Source organism: Cnephaeus nilssonii (assembly GCF_951640355.1).
Source record: "Cnephaeus nilssonii genome assembly, chromosome: 15".
Lineage (NCBI taxonomy): Eukaryota > Metazoa > Chordata > Mammalia > Chiroptera > Vespertilionidae > Cnephaeus > Cnephaeus nilssonii.
In genome coordinates, this window is record NC_137086.1 from 25679811 (window position 1) to 25699301 (window position 19491).

Sequence of the window (19491 nt, forward strand, 5' to 3'; positions counted from 1 at the left end):
TTTCATTTTTGTCCATCTTTCTTATTTTAGCCTTATGTCCTTTATAGTGCTTTCCTTGGGTCTAGTCTCCTCCTTGGGCTCCTTCCAATTTCATCTGCATTTGCTAGTGTTTGCTCTTCAATTTCTTTTAAAAATTCTCTCATATTTCATTTTTCCCTGTTACCTTCTCATCTCTTCCCAGAGTTCCTGCATTTCTGCTTCATGTTCTCCTTTTGTAGAGTTTTCCTCAACTCTAAATAAATGTATGGTAAAATGTTGGGTCACAATTTTCATCTGCTCTGTAGTGACATTTTTCTAATGAGTGTCCTTTGGAAGTTTTGCTGTTGTGTCATTTTCTTTTGTATTTTTAATAATAAAATAAGTTGGATTTTCCTGAACCAGCTATTTACTCATGTGGAGTGAAGGAAGGACAGGCTTCACAGTCCAATGACTCCTCCTTTGATGCTATATAGAGAATACAAAGAAAAGTTGGTTCTTATACACATGGCTCTGTATGCATGTAGCTCTACCTTTTCAAACCAGGTATTTCTGTCACCAATCCTGCCATTATAAATAAGAGATTTAGCTTTTGAACTTCAAGTTGAACACCTTACCTTCAGTAAGTATATTTAAGCTCACAACTTCTGCCCCTTCTCAGATGCTTTTGACAGCCCTTAAATAAAATTTAGAAACTACATATAATGCCTTTCAGTTTACTGAGAATGGGAAGTTGAAACATTTTTCTTCTTACTTTTTTAAATGAGTTCTAAGAGGGGAGAGATGCAGACTTATGCAGCTATATTCATGCCGAAAGTCTAATTATCAATTGTGTGTGCTTGTTTAATCATAGTTGTTTTGGAGAGATGGGGAACCTCAACGCTGGAACTCACAGCACCCATCCTGATTACTTCTTACAGTGCAGTGTATAATAGAGAAAATTTAGAGGTAACCTCCTTGTCAGTCAATGGGAAAATGATAAAATGAACTCAAGTACATACATAAAATATATTATGTAGCCAATGAGAATCATTTTAAAAGAATATATACATTTATGCATATGTATTTCTAGTGGGAAAACAATATATGTTAACAAGGGGAAAATATAAAATGACATATAGCATGATTACAATGAAAGTATATGTAATTTTGCATATGTTTCTACATATTATTTTTATAGCAAAAGAAATGCCTATTTTCTCTAGTTTGGTTTATTGCTAATTTTCAATTTCTTTTTATGCTTTTCTGAATTTTGAAAATTTTCTTGGGAAACATATAATTTACTACTCCTGCCTTCTAAAAGCAGGTAATTGTAGTGCAACTGGCACTCATTTTCATCAACAAATATTTCCCCAAAATTATGTATTTAAAAAAACTTGTACATGGGAGATAATGATACTGAATAAATGGATTCTAACCCTACAGTTGCCATTTACTAGTTCTTGTTATTTAAATTCTCTATAAATTTCTGTTTCCTCATATGTGAAATGGGTATATTATCTACATATGGGAACTTCTGTAAGGATAAAATGAGTATTTAGTGTCTACCTAGAACAGAGTAATCAATAAACTTGACTATAAATATTACAACTACTAAGTAGTAATTATAATTATTTTTTTAAAACATATTTTTATTGATTTCAGAGAGTAAGGGAGAAGGAGAGATAGAAACATCAATGATGAGAGAGAATCATTGACTGGCTGTCTCCTGCACGTCCCCTACTGGGGATCGAGCTCACAATCCAGGCATGTGCCCTTGACTGGAATTGAACCCGGGATCTTTTAGTCCGCAGGCCTACGCTCTATCCACTGAGCCAAACTGGGTAGAGCAGAAATTATAATTATTACAGAAATTCCTTGTGTTGCTTTTCCATGGATATCTAGATAGCTTAATTGGTACTTAAAAGCTTACAAAAATATTTTCTCCTTGTTATCCTTAATATATAAATTATACATCATTTCTATTGTATATTACAAGTCCATACACCTATAGTAGATAGCTATTAATAAGAAAAACATATTCTGGTGAGTTTTCAGAAACTTAATTGCCAAACAGTATTATAAACAAAACATTTGGAATACAGAAGAACTTACTATATAAAATATTATCAAATATTTATTGATAATCCTTCACACATTAAGCATAAATGGACCTACCAACAATTGCAAATGATAGCAAGCACCTGAGGTTGGGATATGGGTAGCTATCAAGAAGGCATGGGGGCACAAAAGGAAGTGACCAAATACTGAGGTCAAGCAACAACTACACGCAAAATTTTACACCAGAGTAAAAAAAAAAGCACACACACATATATGTAATAGCAATGTGTATGGTTCATTCAAGAACAATATATAGATTAGTCTGTCAAAATAAAAATCATGTAAAAATAAAACAGGAAGCCAAAGTATAGAAGACTTTGAATTGGGGCTAAGGAATTTAGATTGTTCCACAATTGGTAGAGTAAAGCCTTGAAGACAGAAGAGTGCCTAAATTCAACTATAATTTCCTTTTTGGAAAAAAACACCAACATAAAGTGAACTGAGAAATGAACAGAGCATGATGACAGAGTAAAAATTCTGCTCTGGTAACTCTTCCAATGCCCTTTGTCTGTCCCATTTCCTCTTACTAAGGATGCGCCCTCCCCCCCCCCCCCCCCCCCCCCCGCCTGCCCGCCCATTCCCCATGCCATCTGTGACATACTCATTCTTCAAGATCTAAGTTATTCATTTTCTCTGGGAAGTCTTTCTAAACCGTTTCAGCCCTTAGACTAGTTTCCCCTCTACTCTTATTTTATTTTATCTTACTGATTTCAGACAGGAAGGAAGAGGGATAGAGAGACAGAAACATCCATGAGAGAGAATCATTGATTGGCTGCTTTCTGCATGCCCCCTACTGGGCATGTGCCCTTGACTAGAATTGAACCCGGGACCCTTCAGCCCACAGGCTGACCGCTCTATCCACTGAGCCAAACCAGGTAGGGCAGAAGGTACTTCTTTAAAGGGAGTAAAGTTTAGCTCAATAATTAATATTTTATCTCTAAAATGTTCATGAAAACTCATGCATTATGTTAATCATTTGTATGTTTGACGAGGTGCAATTTTTTCTTCCAGTCTGCCATTTGCCTTAACTTTATTAGCACCTATTAAGTCAATTTCTTGATCACTCTTTAATGATTTTTAACTTTCTTTTTATCTTGCTTAGGAAAAAGTACTTTCATCTAATTCTTTTATGATTTTTAAAAATTGTTGAGTTGTTACTTGGAGAATATTATGCTAAGTAAAATAAGCCAGTTACAAAAAGATAAATACCACATGATTCTACTTATATGAGGTACCTAAAATAGTGAAATTTATAGAGGTAGAGTAGAATGGTGGTTGCCAGGGGCTGGGGGAAGAAGAAATGGGGGGTTGATATTCAATGAGCATAAAGATTCAGTTATGCTAGATGAGTTAGTTCTTGAGACCTGATTTACAATACTTCACCTATAGTTATCAATACTACTAGTATATTATACTCAAAAATTTGTTAAAAGAGAACATGTTAAATGTTCTTACTACAATAAAAAATTAAAATTTTTTTAGCTCTTGAATCATTTGCAATATATTTCTTGGTACTGAACAAAGTAGGAAACTGAATATTTTTGTAAATGAATAATCAATTTGCAATTATCTTTTTATTTTTATTTTTTTGGCTAATCTTCACCCAAGGATATTTTTTTCCATTGATTTTTAGAGAGAGTGGAAGTGAGGGGAGAGAAAGCCATAACTGTGAGAGAGACACATAGATTGGTTGCCTCCAGCACTTGCTCAGACTGGAAATGAACCCATAACCCTTTTGGTGTACAGAATGACACTCCAACCAACTGAACCACCAGCTACAGATAGCTTGTCCCTCTTTATGATAACAGATTTTTCCTAATAGGCATATTTTCCCATCCATTTTAACATTTTACAAGTCTTATTGCTATGATATAGTATCATGTATTTACATGGGCACACACACTTTAGACTGATCCATTTAACTATAGTCCATATCTCTTGCTGCTATATTTAGTTCTGGCTAAACATTTCTAAGTGACTACTCTTTTCTTTTGCTGTTATTTCTACTAAGATTAAAGCACATTAGCTTTTTTATTTTATTTAAAAAAACAGGCTATTCAAAGTAATTTGATTTTGATACTATTTTTAAAAATTATTGCCCATGATCTTAGTTTTCCAGGCACTTAACTTCATACTATTTTTTAAAAATCTATGAAAGTTAATATGATTAGTAACAAATCAGTAATTATTTGAACAAATCTGGATACAGAGAAGTTGAAGGGAAACAAAAACAACTATTTACTAATGTCTATTTGCAAATGGGTAGCACTGTTTTTATAAGTTGTAGTTTCCACATAACGCAACTTTAAAAATTTTTTGCCAACTGTCACAACAGCAAGATGACTGCTTCCAAAAAGAATAAAAACTTTATTTACATCTGGCATGTGTTGCTCTTGTTCCCTGTTCAGCTACCAAAAAGTCACTGTTTCAGAAAAATACTTTAAATACATTTGTAATCAGCTCTTCATAAAGCTATGTTATTAATATCTAGAATTATCTAGATTACTTCTATCTAGAATTACTATCAAATCAGTGACTGATTTACCCTAAACCATATCAGCAGTCCCTATTTTAAAAACAAAGTAAAAAACCATAGTTCACCTCTTTTAATAAAGGTTTTTAATGTATTATCTAATAGAAAAATGCTTGTTTTCACTTGGTTTAGGTTTATAGTCTTTAAGTAAGATGATCAGAAGACTAGTTGAGTGTGAGATAAATTAATTGCAAATCTAATAACTAAATTTAAGCTTCAAAAGCCCATTTTTAAATAATCATTATTACGTTCTTATTTATTCACAAACACATTAGGTCCCATAATCCAAAATGTTTTAGAATATAAATATAGTGTATTAGAAAGTAAAGGGTGTGACTCTTTTAAATTGATCATGACACAGCAATTTCCCTTAGCAATTTGTTTCAACTTAATAAACTTAGTCATTACATTCTTTACAGCTAATTCCAGTTTTATGAAAAGAAAATATTCTCACATATTACCAAATAGATCTGAGTCCATACCATACCAAGACACAAAAGAAATAGCCACCTGTTGTGATCAAGTAAATTTCTCTTTTCTAATATCCAATTGTTTGCACAATAAACTTCCATTTTTCATCATTCAGTCAGGCATGCAATTAAAATAATATTTGTACTTACTACCATAATCTACAGTCACAAACTTATCCTAGAAAGACAGAATCATTGGCTCAAAGTTCAAATATAAAATTTTGTTTTAATTCTAAATTCTGACTTTTTGATCACCAATTATCCTCATCACCTATAATAGCATCAACTATTATCCTAAAGTTACTGTGAATACAAAATTAAGAATTTTCATAAATTAATAACCACTTAAAACACAATAGCATTGAAAAATTGAAAGTTTTAAGCTTTTATTCAAACTTAAAATGACCTATGTGGAGAATATGTCATCAAACCAAGCAATAATATAAGTTCACATCACAATCAGAACTATTAAATTCTTTTAAAAAATACAAACCTCCCTTCTTCCAGATTCCATATAGTATTTGGAAAAAAAAAAAAAGTAGAAATACGAACAAAAAATCACCTTACCTCCACCATCACAAGGCACTACTGCTAATATTTCACCAAAATTTTTTAGACACTTTACAAAATCAAGAGTGCATATTCCATTTCTGTGCCTGTGCATGTGTGTGTGTGTGTGTGTGTGTGTGTGTGTGTGTGTGTGTGTGTGTGTTATCAATGCATGTCAATGATTGGTATTTTGACACTTTTCTAGACCTCTAAAATCACCCAACTTTGCAGACCCTATACAAACTCATTACATCCAGATCTTCCAGCTCAGTTTTTCAGCTTTAAAGATTTTAGCTAAGTGGTTCTCAAATCAAATGACTCAGAAATAGAGAACAGGTTCCCTGTTAGATGTAGCAATAAAGATACTAAAACAGAATTAGAAATATTCATAAAGGTACCCTGAGAGTTATAATTACTTGGTATGTGGGTTTACAGATGCTATGAAGAACCTTAAAAGTGTTGTTTTATCTCTGCAACTGAGGAGTTTAGATTCTAGCAACATGTAATCTAACTTTAATCTGTCCTCCTACTTTGTTTCTGGATGTAAAGGCAAAACAATGACTATAATGAAGGATGATATTATGAAAACAAGATGAATGACCCCAACTCTGCAGGTAAATTCCTTTACTAGACACGTTTCTTTCTTAATCACTTATATAAGCATGCTATAACTTAGCTTAATCTTTGGGCTGAAACAAGTTTCTAAGCATGACATAAAGGTAATTCAATGAACAATTAAAGGGTAGAACATATCAGACAGCAGGGAGTTTAAACAAACCATCTTAATAGTGTTTCACAGAAAACTCTCTAACAGACTTAAGGAAAAGGTTACAACAAATGATTCTCTCTCTCTCTCTCTCTCTCTCTCTCTCTCTCTCTCTCTCTCTCTCATCAGAAGACAATGAAAACAATACCAACACACTTATTTGCAATTCATCTTGCTCTTCAAAGTTATTTAAATGCAGTCTCTATCTCAAGTATAAGTTCCAAAAGGCAAGAACTATGTCTACAAAATCAGATCTCACTGATTTATACTCATAACTCAAATAGCACTATTCCTGACAGCCAAACAGGAAAACAATTCTATCTGTAGAAAGAGACTTAGAGCAACTCAGTTTCCACCTTATTCAAAATCCCCTAATTTAGAAATGAGATTAAGATACCACTCTAGAAGAAAATAAAAAAGCAACTACGAAAAAGCTTTGGCTCCTTATGCTCAAACTTTACAGCAACATTTGCTGAACATGGCTACGTTTTAAAAAAATAAAAAAAAAGACAGAAAAGAAGGTGGCAGTCTCTTCCACACTGCTTGTCATGGACAAGAAAGAACTGCTTGCACTAACACTGGACTGCATAGTGCTGAAAGAGCACACATAAAATATTGAAATCTTACTCTTTTGGTATCTAAGGCTACCATATCATCAGTTTCAAGCAAGTAGTTCCTTAAGAACAGAGTTCCAGCTGTCATTCTCAGGGGATATAAGCTTATAAGCCACTAGCACTTAAGCACAAGCTTTCACTTGAGGAAGAACTTATGATGCTGCTAGTGGCACTCTTACACATTCTTCCTATACACAGGTAACTGACAGATCTGGTCAAGAAATAGAAAAACAATTTTGAGAGCAAAATGTACTCCAATTTTTTTTCTGTGAAAGTTTTATAATTTTAAAATAAACTGAATGTAAGATAATAAAAATAACCAAGGTATGCAGAAAAAGAAATAAAATGAAACAACCAACCAAGAGCAAAGTATTTTCATAAGAGTTAAAAGGATAAGCTTAAATGTAGTAAGAAACAAGGCTCCAAATTGAAATGAAGGAACAAAAATATTTATGGCAGTAGCAAAAAGAAACAAGTTTCTTTTTGTTTTGTTTTTTAAATGAAGGCTCAGAATCACATATTAAAGGCCACAGTGTTTTTAAAAATTCCGTAGTATAATAAGAAATTTCCTCCTTCCTCAAAATAACCCAAACCATGATCTTTGGGGAAAAATAAAGTATATTAAGCTGATGGGTCAACTTTCTAACTAACACTGAACTGTTAAAGGATGCAAATGGACATACTAAAAGACTTTTAAAAAAACCCAACACATTAATATCTGAAATAAAATCACCAATTGTTTCAGCAATGTAATCATGAGAAGCCATATTTATATCTGTCTTAGAGCTATTTCATCTTCCATTTCTTGTAAAGTAAATGAAAGTTTTGCCTTTGGGAAAAGATAAACAATGGTAGGGAATGTGTGCATGTGTGCACCAAAAGATATATATAAAATGGTCATAGTAGCACTATTCCTGACAGCCAAATAGGAAAACAACTCTGTAGAATGAATAAATTGTAATATATTCATACAATGTAACATTATACAGCAACAAGAATGAACAAACTATTGCTACAAGCAACAACATGGATGGAACTCACAAATACTAGTGAAAGAAGTCAGACACATAGGAATACGTATTAGATGATTACATTTACATAAGGTTCAAAACCATGTAAAACTAATTTAAGCTGTTAGAAAGAGTTGGGGGTAGTGACTGGGAAGGGTGGGGCATATGCTTATAGTGTTTTATCCCCCCCCCCTTTTTTTGTTAATCCTCACCCCAGGATATTTTTTTCCATTGATCTTTTAGAGAGAATAGAAGGGAGGGGGAGAGACAGAGAAAAACATAGATGTGAGAGAGACACATCGACTGGTTGCCTCCCACATGCCCTCCCTTCTGTCCCCACCAAGACCTGCAACTGAGGTATATGCCCTTGACTGGAATAGAGCCCTTTAGTTGGAAGTCCAATGCTCTAACCACTGAGCCAAACAAACTAGGGCATTATTTCTTTTTTTATTTTATTTTATTGATTTTTTACAGAGAGGAAGGGAGAGGGACAGAGAGTTAGAAACATCGATGAGAGAGAAACATTGATCAGCTGCCTCTTGCACACCTCCCACTGGGGATGTGCCCGCAACCAAGGTACATGCCCTTGACCGGAATCGAACCTGGGACTCTTCAGTCCGCAGGCCGACGCTCTATCCACTGAGCCAAACCAGTTAGGGCAGGGCATTATTTCTTAATCTAGGTTTTATTGATTACATTGGTTTTATTGTGAAAAAGTTCTAAAGCTGAGAACACCAATTTGTGCACATGTATACTTTCATGACAACCTTTAAAAAGACCAAATTTATTTCCATTATTTAAATAACTATATACATATATATATACACATAAATATAGAAATAATTATATGTAGACTATTTTGAATTCAAATGACCACTACTAATTTAAATGGCCCATAATATTGGCACTCCTACCTGATCTAATTCTTTCTCTTCTATCCCAACCCTTACCTAAAATTAGTCTTTTGGGGAAAAAAGAGTGAAACTTTAAGAAAAATTTTAGGTTCAGAAGTAGATAAGGAAAAACAATAATATATGTAAGGTAAGTAACTCTTGCAAGAATTTTCTATTTTCTCCCTCCTTGACATGCTTATTTTGCCTCTGAGGAAGTACTCTTCCCAAAATGTCTTTATCCAAATCACTAGTTTCTCTTATCTTTTACTGGTCCTAAAATACCAAAACTTGACTAAGTAATCAGTTTTTGAAAAATGCAAATGCAATTCAAATGATTATGAAGATATCAGTCATTTGTACACAACTGTGAATTACTTCTGTGGCTACTTTCTTCACCCATCGCCATTTCTTTCAAACAAGTCATCTTTCTTCTCTGCCTAACCTGGAAGACTCCTACTTTTCATTTGTTAAATTGTACTAACTTCTAATTTTCCTTAAAGCTTGTTTTTATTTTTTAAACAAGATATGATCAATAGTGTGTGAAGGAACAATTACCAGTGACATTATGATGTACTGTATACCAACCCTGCCCATCTCAAAATATAACAGGTGAATAAAAAATAGTTGTATGTTCTTCCTCTTCCCCACTCCCTTCCTCTGAAGTGTTAGATTCTCATAAAGCCACATCTTATATATTATATACTATGTTATAGACCATGTGTGCAAAATCATACTTGAACATAAAAAAGAATTCTCAGATCTAAACCCAAACGGAGTTGGCAAGCTAGCAAAGGCTAAACTGATTCAAGTCAGTTATCAATACCTGGTACTAAAGAAACCAATACCATAGGTTGAACCCACTTAATAGCCAATTAATTTCATGATAATGAAAAAGTTTCAAGTCAAAGATTTTGACACAACCCCTACACTAAGGGAAAATAGTGAAACGAAGATTATCACTGTTACTAGAAAAATAATTTTAAAATATGGACTGCTACTCCATTTCTATCACTAAATAATTTTTGAGTTTTGAGGAAATAGAAAAGTAGGCTCTCTTAAAAAAAATAGATGAATGACACCTCATCTCTCATGAGATGTGGAAGTATTCTTTAATGTTTCTTAAGGCTTAGCCACCATTTGATAGAATAGCATTATTTTTTTCTCTTTTAAACAGTCACACAATTTTCAATTGTTCGAAGGGCAGAACATTTGACAATTGTATTTTTAGAAATTGGGAGAGTAAGCAACTAACATACAGAACTTATATTTGCTTTATACATGCTATCTTATTTTGGGTGTTTTAAAATGAAGAAAAAAAACACACACAATGCATTCATTTTCAAAGTAAAGTAAATATTTTCGATATTTGCCTTCAACTAAAATAAATTATGTAAAGGAAGTTAGTTGGTTTCATTTCCCTATTTTCTAAGGATTAAGTTTAAGTACATATCTTGTATTAACCAAACATATACAAAATCCAAACCTATGCACGTAAAAACACCAAACTATAGTGAGGAAAGGATTAATTCATCCACAAACCTGTCAAAATTACTGCTGAAGTCTAATTTAACTCACATTTTTTCCTTTCTGAAACAGTCCAGTCTATAACTATGAGCTAAAATGACCTAATAGCCTTTATTCATAACTTATGAGCAATTCAAGGGAAATCTACCCTTCTTTGTACAATGAGTGCTTAGTGATCTCATCAACAAGCTAGAAAACATGCTGGCCAATCAGTGCAATCTCTTCAGGACATAAATTTACATGAGAGATGAAATTATGATCAGAAGGTTAACTTAGAAAATGTGAAACCAGATGATTTAACAATAAGGGCATCAGATCAGTCTCCAATAGGATAGATGGGATAGGATAGGGGACAGATGTGCTCTCCAAGGGCTAGGTTATTTCCTCCAGAAAAGTGATGGAGACATTATGCCAAATGCATTTTGTTATCTCCCCTTGTTTATGGAAAAACCAGGTGACATAAATCAGTTTTGAAATTCTTCTCTGCTACATACTATGCATATTCACTCTTGTGTAATGTCCACCTTACGGAATTGTTAAGGGTTAAATGAGATAGTACGTAAGAAAGTGTCTGGCACAGACTCTAGTACATAAGCAAAAACAGTCAATGTTTATCACTATTCTGTTTTTTCATTCTTTCTTCGAAGAATATTTCAATTCATTAGATGTAAGATTAGTAATTTACAAGTCACCTAGATTGCATATTGGTGGATGTCAGAAACTCTTAATGACTCATGCACATTTTATCTCCTGGATTTAGTTTTATATACAGTCCACTCCATTCCTTTACTATTAATATTTAAAAGAACTGCTATTTATTGAGCATCTACCATGTGCTGGGTACTTTACTATCTCTTGTTCTCACAATTTCCCCATAAAGCAAGTGTTATCAGCCCCATTTAAAAGATAAGGAAGACTGCAATATATTGCTTGCTCCATGTCAAACAGCTTGTTAGTAGTGTAGCCAGAATTAGAACCTAGGTCTAGATAGGTCTAATTCTGAGCTCTTTCCATAATACCACCCAAATATCTCATACCTTATATTTTATTTCTTTATAACTTTATTTTCAGAAGGTAGCAACCACAATTTGGGAGTATCTTGCTAGTAATCTCAGATTAACCAGAGTTCTCTGGAAGGCAAGAATGCAATTCAAAGGGCCAATAAACTAGTGAAATGAGAAGTCTAAATCAGAATAATCCTTCAGAGACCCGTGGGACAAGATAGACACAAAATAACAGTAACCTTTTAGTAATAGACAGGGAACAATAAGATAATTCAAGTTCAAATAACTCATTATAGATCATTTATAAATTTTCAAAGTTAAAACAAATAGAAAAAAAAAACCACCTAAGAAAATACTCACTAGCCTTGAATTCTGTCAAATCTAAGTCCAAGGGTCCTCACTAACAAGTCAGGATCTATTAGTGGTTCTTGCCTTACCTGGTGTCTCCAAGGTTGCTGGCCAGAATTTCCAGTAAAGAGAAAAGCAGTACATGCACAACTCTTAGGACTACTCAGCAGAACTTTGACATCAGCACTGTCATTATCCCATTTGTATTCCTCAAATAACTTATAAGTTTTGAGAAAACAGGCTACACACACACACACACACACACACACACACACACACACACACACGTATCACACCATTAAGCAGCATCTTTCCTCAAATGGGAAGTAAATATTTTGAAGGTTTAGCTACCAGATGGGAGAATAGTAACATACAGTACTTAATTCCTAAACAGGAAAAATCATGTTCCTTACCCAGAAATCTATCGAGAAAGGTTGCAGAAGTTCCTTATTCTACAAGTAGTAAGAAAATCTGAAGGTAAATGATCATGGGCCAGAACAATCCCACAGAACGTATAATTAGCATGCATGACTAGAACACTAAGGAGTTTCCTGGCTGCTGCATATTATAAATATGTAGCTCAATCTGGAATATTTCATGTAATACTATACTACTGAATTATTTCCAAAAATTCAGTTAAAAAAACACAACCTCTTTAATTTCAGAGTCATAGGTGATATTTTTATCCTACAAATACATATGGGATTGAGAGACTGATTAAGTTTTTACTCTCTACATTTATTTCAGACTAGACACTGATAGCAAAATCCATTTATATAATGTATTAAGTTTCTTGAACTATAAATGATCACAGTTAAAATTTCAGCACTTCAAAACAATCTTATGAATTTTCCAATAACTGGAACAAAAATCACACCCATTTTCAAAAACTTCCATATCAAGATTATTTTCAGATGCCAAATTTCATTTTTTATTAAAACATAATAAATGAGAAACTAATAGTATTGATTCCAGGTAGCAGAATTTGGTAGCGGAGGGCAGGTATATGCATTTATTACTTATTCAAAGTAATCAATTTTAACTAAAAACTACATAGCACTTCTGCATACTTGTAAGCTTTCCTTATACTTCTAGAAAATCACTACCAACCAAATAGATATCAAGAGAAATACAGCAGAATAAGTTGTAAACACTAAAATCCTTCTAGCATTTTAAAAGAAAAATATAAAATATTCAACCCCATACTACTTTCAGTTTCATTGACTCTGGAATATATTATCAAAGTGTCCCTATGTGGAACACAAATTATTTTCTATTAGCTTAAAGTGGTATGTGAAATCCTAAATTCAGGAATTTAAATTAAAAAATTAAAAGAACCAATGATTTGGTAGACTATTACAGTAAGAAATTCTCTCCCATGGAATGCTTTGAAAAGTCCTCATAAGCTTTCACTCTATGAGGTTGTTTCTTCTGCACACGTGTGTGTGTGTGTGTGTGTGTGTGTGTGTGTGTGTGTGTGTGTAAGGATATGTCAAGAAAGTTTTCAGGCCAATTAACCCGTGGGCAAAGGAGCAACTAAAAACCAGTTCTGACAGATTTTTGCTTCAAAAGTATATTATATCTTTTAACTATTTTATTACCGTTAAAGAGTCAAAAGATCATCCTTTATGTAAAATAAATAAGTGATTTTATATACATTGAGTTAACTTGTTTTAAAACAGTCTCACTTCTTCAATTCCCTTCCTGAAAAGTTGTCTGATCCACTATTAACTCCATCCAAGGCTCTTAATCAAGAGTTACATATCTATTAAGAGCTAGTAAACACACACACACACACACACACACACAGGCACACACCATGTTAGCTGTAGTTCCTTAATTGCCTTGTCAAAATTATGAAACCCAGCATATTCTTAAACAACAAAACCTCCAATCCAAACGAGGAATAGTGACACTTTGCATGCTCCATAAAACTTTTAAAATAAAAAGTATTCTTCTTGGTTAACTTCTGATCATTATGTGAACTATACATTTAAAAAAATGTAAACAAAACACCATTTTTCAAAGAAATACATTTTTACATAAAGTTAGCAAAATATTATTTTTAGTCTTTTAATTCATCTTTGTTTTCTTCATTTTGAGGGCATTTATTTGCCCTCTAAAAGATCCATAGCATTTTCCCTGAAGACTAATCAGCAAGTTCTTTTCCCTTCTGTGCCAACATAGAATCTCCAGAACAATTTCTACTGGCTGCAGCAAAGCAACAATTCTACAGTGAATTTGATTTATCATTTGGTTAGATACACACTAAAATTTTGATTCATGAATATCTTAGTCATCTTATGGACATTAATGAAAAGAAAACTGACACTCTGGCATGTGACTACCAACAACCCAGTCAACTTCAAAAGGAAACAGACTTTAGTAGCTAATAATTTCAACAAATGAAAAGTGTCCAAGAGAAAAGTACCTCAGCTAAGTTTGACATTACAAATTATGAAAAGAAGATTCAGAACAAACATTTAAAAACACATAATGGGACTAAATTAAGTTTGGCAGAATGTGACTTAGTGCTAATGTTATTAACAAATCGGTACATCCTGAAAAGGCTTTTCATCTAGCAATAGAGTATTATGCTAGGATTTCAACCCAGTGTCATTGTTTTCTCAATTCTATTATGGATAGTGCCAATTCTAGAAGGAGACTTGAATATTATTTGAATGGAACACAGGCGAACCCTAATATGCAAATGAGAAAGGAAATGATGAAACTACAATATTTTTAACTTACAAAAAACTGGTAAATGTATCAAAGAATAACTAAAACGTATTTACCAATAATGTTGCACAAAACCTCTACCTGGCTTGAAACATCACATTCTTTCAAGCAACATACAGCAAACTGCTTTCTAAAGGACTATCTGTAACAGTGACTAGTGAAAACCCTTTAAACTATTTTTCAGATTATCATCTCCCTTTCATTTGTTAATTATTCCGATCAAGTACAACAATGAAACAGTTAAGGAAAGAATGTATAATTTTTTGAAAGCATTTAATCTCAATTCCCTTAATCCAAGGAGGTGTGACAACCAACGCATGTGAAATTAACCTTAATCTGCCAACGAAAACACGCAAAATGTCTCCTAACAATTCCCTCCTCCTAAAAACAACAACCGGGCACATAAATATGGTATTGACCTCCACCCCACTGAGAGCAGCTAATTAATAAAGAGAATCGTTACGTTTAGAGACCAAGGTGTAACACCCAACCTCATAAACCTCCCAAAATAACCACATCGTCCAAGTAGAACTGAACATTATTTTTGCTAAAGCAAGAATCCAACCCCCGGGAGCCTCAGCCCTTAGACAATGGTGGTTACCAGACAGAGCTGCACAGTTGGGTCCAAATGACACATTTCACTAGGCCTTGGACACAACACACACACAACACACACACGCGCGCGCGCGCGTACACACACACACACACACACACACACACGGCCAGTTCTATGGAAGGGGCGTTCAAACCCCACTAGGAGGTGGAGGGTAGTACGGCGGCGTGGGGTTCACTAAGGGAGAGCCGGCGAGAGGGGTGTCGACAGAACGTTAAGGGTAACTGCACTGCACGCGAGGGAGGGGGCTGGAAATGGCCGATGGATTCTATATTTATTTATTTAAAGGTCTTCATTTAACGGGTCCTGCCAGGGGTTCTGTAACTAAAGCCAAACTGCGCAGCAAACATTATGGGGTTGGGAGAGGAGTCGCTGCTCCCCCTACCCCGTGACTAGGGCGGGGGGGGGGGGGGGCGGGGGAAACAAGTTCCCCGGCCAACACCACGGACCACTCCGATTCCCCCTCTCCCCTCCTCCACAGGAAGGGGGAGGCTAGCAGAGAAAAGGGGGAAAACAAGTTCCCCAGCCAGCCCCGCCGCCCGAGCACTCCCAGTGCTTGCCCCCGCCGCCCCTCCGAAAAGGGGAGACTGAAGCGGGGACGGCGGCAGAGAAGGGGCAAATCTCCACCTTCGCCTCCCCCACCCCCCACAGACTCCGGGGGTCCGTGAGGCAGCCTTGGAAGCCACAGGGGAGGGTGGGGGTAGAGGGTGCCGAGCCCCGAAACCAAACAAAGCGCGGCCTGAGCGAGAGCCCGGGCGAGCGGGGAAGCCGCGGCTTTTCCTGCCGGCCGGGCCCGGGGCGGCTGACACTGCGGCACCGGGGACCCGCCTCCAGCCAGCCTCAGTTTCCCACCCCCGGCCTCCCTCCCCGCGGGTCCCCAACGGCCGGGCGCCCGAGCCGGCGGGCGGGCGGCGGGGAGGAGCGCGGCCTTACCCCTCTCGCCGGCGTTGTTCCGCTCCTGGGGCAGCGGCGGAGGCGGCGGCGGTGGCGGTGGAGGCTGCTGCTGCTGCTGCGGCGGCGGCGGAGGCTGCTGCTGCGGCGGCGGCTGTTGCTGGGGCGGCTGCGGCGGCGGCTGCTGCGGGGGCTGCTGCTGCTGTTGCTGCACCGGGCGCGGCCGCGACACTCGCCTGGGTCTCCGGTTGGCGGCTCGGACGGAGTTCATTTGCCGGGCTGAGGTGGCGGCGTTGGCGGAGGGACACACACGCACACGCACAGCGAGCTCCCGGGCCGGAGAAGGGGGTGGGGAGGAGGGGAGGAAGGAAAGGGAGCGAGGGGCAGGGGAGGCGGCGAGGGTGGAGGGGCCGAGCGAGCCCCCGAAGACAGAGAAAGGCCCGCGGAGACGAAGACCGAGCGAGGCCGGGCGGGCGGGCCTGACGCACGGGGAAGGCCGAGGCCGCCGGGCGGGGCGGCCGCGAGGGACAGAGACCGAGAGACAGGCAGAGCGAGAGAAAGAAAGAAAGGGCGTCCGCCCGCCTGGGGCTCCGAGGCGAAGCGCGGCGTCGGCGGCTGAGGAGACAGACCCCGGGCCCGCCGACTCCCGAGCGGCGTCTTGGGCGGCGGGGGCAGTGGGCGGGCGGGTGAGGAAGGGAGAAGGAGAGGGAGAGGAGGGAGGGAGGGAGCAGGGGGCGCCCGGCTTTTTTCTCTCTTCCTCCCCCCACACCCCCTGAAAGAGATTTCTGAGAGGAATTTTTCTCTTTCTTCGGCCTCTTCTCTCTCCTCCCCCCTTCTCTCCTCAGCGAAGGGAAATGAGTATGAAAGGAGGAGATAGGGGGAAAAAGAGGCGTCGTCGTTCCTCCTCCTTAAAGGAACCTTCCTCCTCCTCCTCAGCCCAGTCGCCGCGGCTTCTGCTGCTGCTCCGTGGCAGGAGGAGCCATTGACACCACCGGAGCCTCCACTCGCCCAGTCGGTCCCTCCCCGTCGCGGGGCTGGCCAGGACCGCGGGGGAGGGCCACGGGCCGGCGGGGGGAGGGGCGAATGGGCGGGGAGGAGAGGGGCGGGGATTCCGGCCAAGGAGCCAATGGGATGCGCCCACACAACCTTCGGGCCAATGGGGCCGCCGCTCTTATCGCGAAGTCCCTTCCTTCAACGCCCAGCTTCCTCTCTCGGGTTTCCTCCCGCCCCCAAGGAGGGAGGGGGGGGGAGGAGGAAAGAGGGAGTGTGGCGGGGCGGGTGATAATGGGGAGGTATGGGGCATATAATAGAGCAGGGGGTGGGCGAAGGGAGCGCTAGTGCGTAGCGACGATTCTAGGAGAGGAGGTTCTCGGAGGAAAGGGCGGGGGCTGCTGATGTAATGGGGAGAAGTGATTAATCCTTGGGTTCGGCGTTTCAGCTTTTCCCCCCAGCTCCCCACCTTCACCCGATTTTTTAAGCGGAAAAAAAAAAGTGGAGCGAAGGAGCCGATCTTGGGTAACTTGGGTTTTCTGTGGTAGGGAGGTAGGTTCAAAGTCTGAGCTGTAGGGAGCGCTAGAGGTTCTGTGCCCTTTAGCCGAGCTGAGGCTAGTTACAAACCTGGGAGATCCAGTTTGAGCATGGTAGCCGAAGTTTTGGAGATGGTTCCTAATCATAGTCTTAAGAGGAGTCATATGTGTTCTTAAAAAGGTTTTGATTAACAGGCAGTAAGTAGACCTTTGGTCAGTTTACTTTTTGGAAACGTGGTCTACGTAATGTTCGGGGGAATATGTGAGAAAAGGTGTTCAGGTTGTGTGTTGATGTGATTAAAAAATGTTTTGAGCCCACAGACTCAAAGGAAAAAAAAAAAAAAACACGAGGAATTATACTTTGTATCTGGTCCCCTCAGTAGGATCTTTTCCCCCAAGGAAAACGCATTTTTATTCCCTAGTTGTTGTTGTGATGACTGAAAAAGTACTCTTTCTCAATTATCTGCTCTCTCTTTTGTTTATCATTTTATGGATGTGGTAAAACTGGCAGTTTACCTGGCTCTGGTTTTCAGATCTTTGGGTGATTTCTCTCTCATTTGAATTTGATCAATTGCTGTCTATGTTTGAGATCATTAAGCGGTTACAAAGTAAGATAATGTAAGGCCGAGAGGGAGAAAGTGTATTTTGGGAGGAAGGAGAAGGGCAAGGAAATGTGAATCAGTATTGTGTAGGGTGTTTGAATCCCTGATTTGATATGTGACGGTAGGCAAATTACTTTACCTAGGGATATTAGGGGGCCTCCACCTTTAATAAGGACTTATTTTGGACTATATAATCCTGTTTCTAATTTTTTTTTTAATTCTGTAATTTTTCAGATGATTTCTCTTTCTTTTTTCCTGAAGATGGAGACCACTTAAATCTAAGTTTCCTTTTTAAAAAAATATTTGAAGAGGAGGGCTGTTAGGAAACAACTGAAGAACTCTGGATTTTTATGGTTGTTAGCCAGGTACAAATGGGTACAATTTTAGATTTGGTTCAAATAAATATAGGGGGAAGAGGAAGAGGAAGATTATACATAGAAGTGAATTTGTAAAATTTATTATTTTTTTAAAATATATTTTATTGATTTTTTTACAGAGAGGAAGAGAGAGGGATAGAGAGTTAGAAACATCGATCAGCTGCCTCCTGCACACCTCCTACTGGGGATGTGCCCACAACCAAGGTACATGCCCTTGACCGGAATTGAACCTGGGACCTTTCAGTCCGAAGGCCGATGCTCTATCCACTGAGCCAAACCAGTTAGGGCTAAAATTTATTTTTTTATTCAATAAGCACTTATTGGTTACTTCTGTGTATTACTATGTAAGGTGCTATGGGAAATACCAAAAAATGAAATAAAAGGCAAAATCTTTGTTATAAAGACTTCATATTTTGGTATGACAGATTTACTTTATTCAGGTACAAAGAAAACAGTGTATTTTCTGTAATTTTTAACCTTCTCAAGTCCTCACATTATATCTTTTTTTTTTAAACATAAATGCTGAGTGTTTTAGATTGTATTTTCCTACCTCCCTCTCATTCCAAAATATGTATGGGATCAAAGGTTGCTATATGAGGTATAGATGGAGTATCTTTCACATCTCTGGCACCTTAGATTTCTAAGTTATTATGACACTTCCTTGGCATGCGGCAGTAAGATACCTTGTTCCAATAAAACCAATATATTAAGACAATTTTCTGATGGAAGTAAAGTGTCTTGAGAAAGGGAGTGCTTTTTTTCTAATTCACACAATGACTAGTGGGTTGGTAGCAGACTTGAGGGATGGGAAAGCTTATATGGCATCAGGGAAGGGCCAGTCCTTGTGTTGTCCAGTGGTATGGAGTGATTGGTATGGTCTGAAAGCAAGACTGCTTGCCCCTAAGGTAAAACTAGTCATTTCTGTCCTTTACAGATGTCAGACTGGTTCTTTTGCC

General features: G+C 37.9%; 1 protein-coding gene across 2 annotated transcripts in view; it reads right to left on the minus strand.

Annotated features, from left to right (window-relative positions):
• The window catches only part of FBXO11 (F-box protein 11), an 88905-nt gene extending 72469 nt beyond the window's left edge, over positions 1-16436 (minus strand). For both annotated transcript variants that reach the window (XM_079791690.1, XM_079791689.1), the window contains exon 1: positions 16073-16436. In XM_079791690.1, the coding sequence (XP_079647816.1) occupies positions 16073-16301 (229 nt within the window). In that variant the 5' untranslated portion in view covers positions 16302-16436. The remainder of the gene's footprint in view (positions 1-16072) is intronic.
• Positions 16437-19491: the final 3055 nt, after the last annotated feature.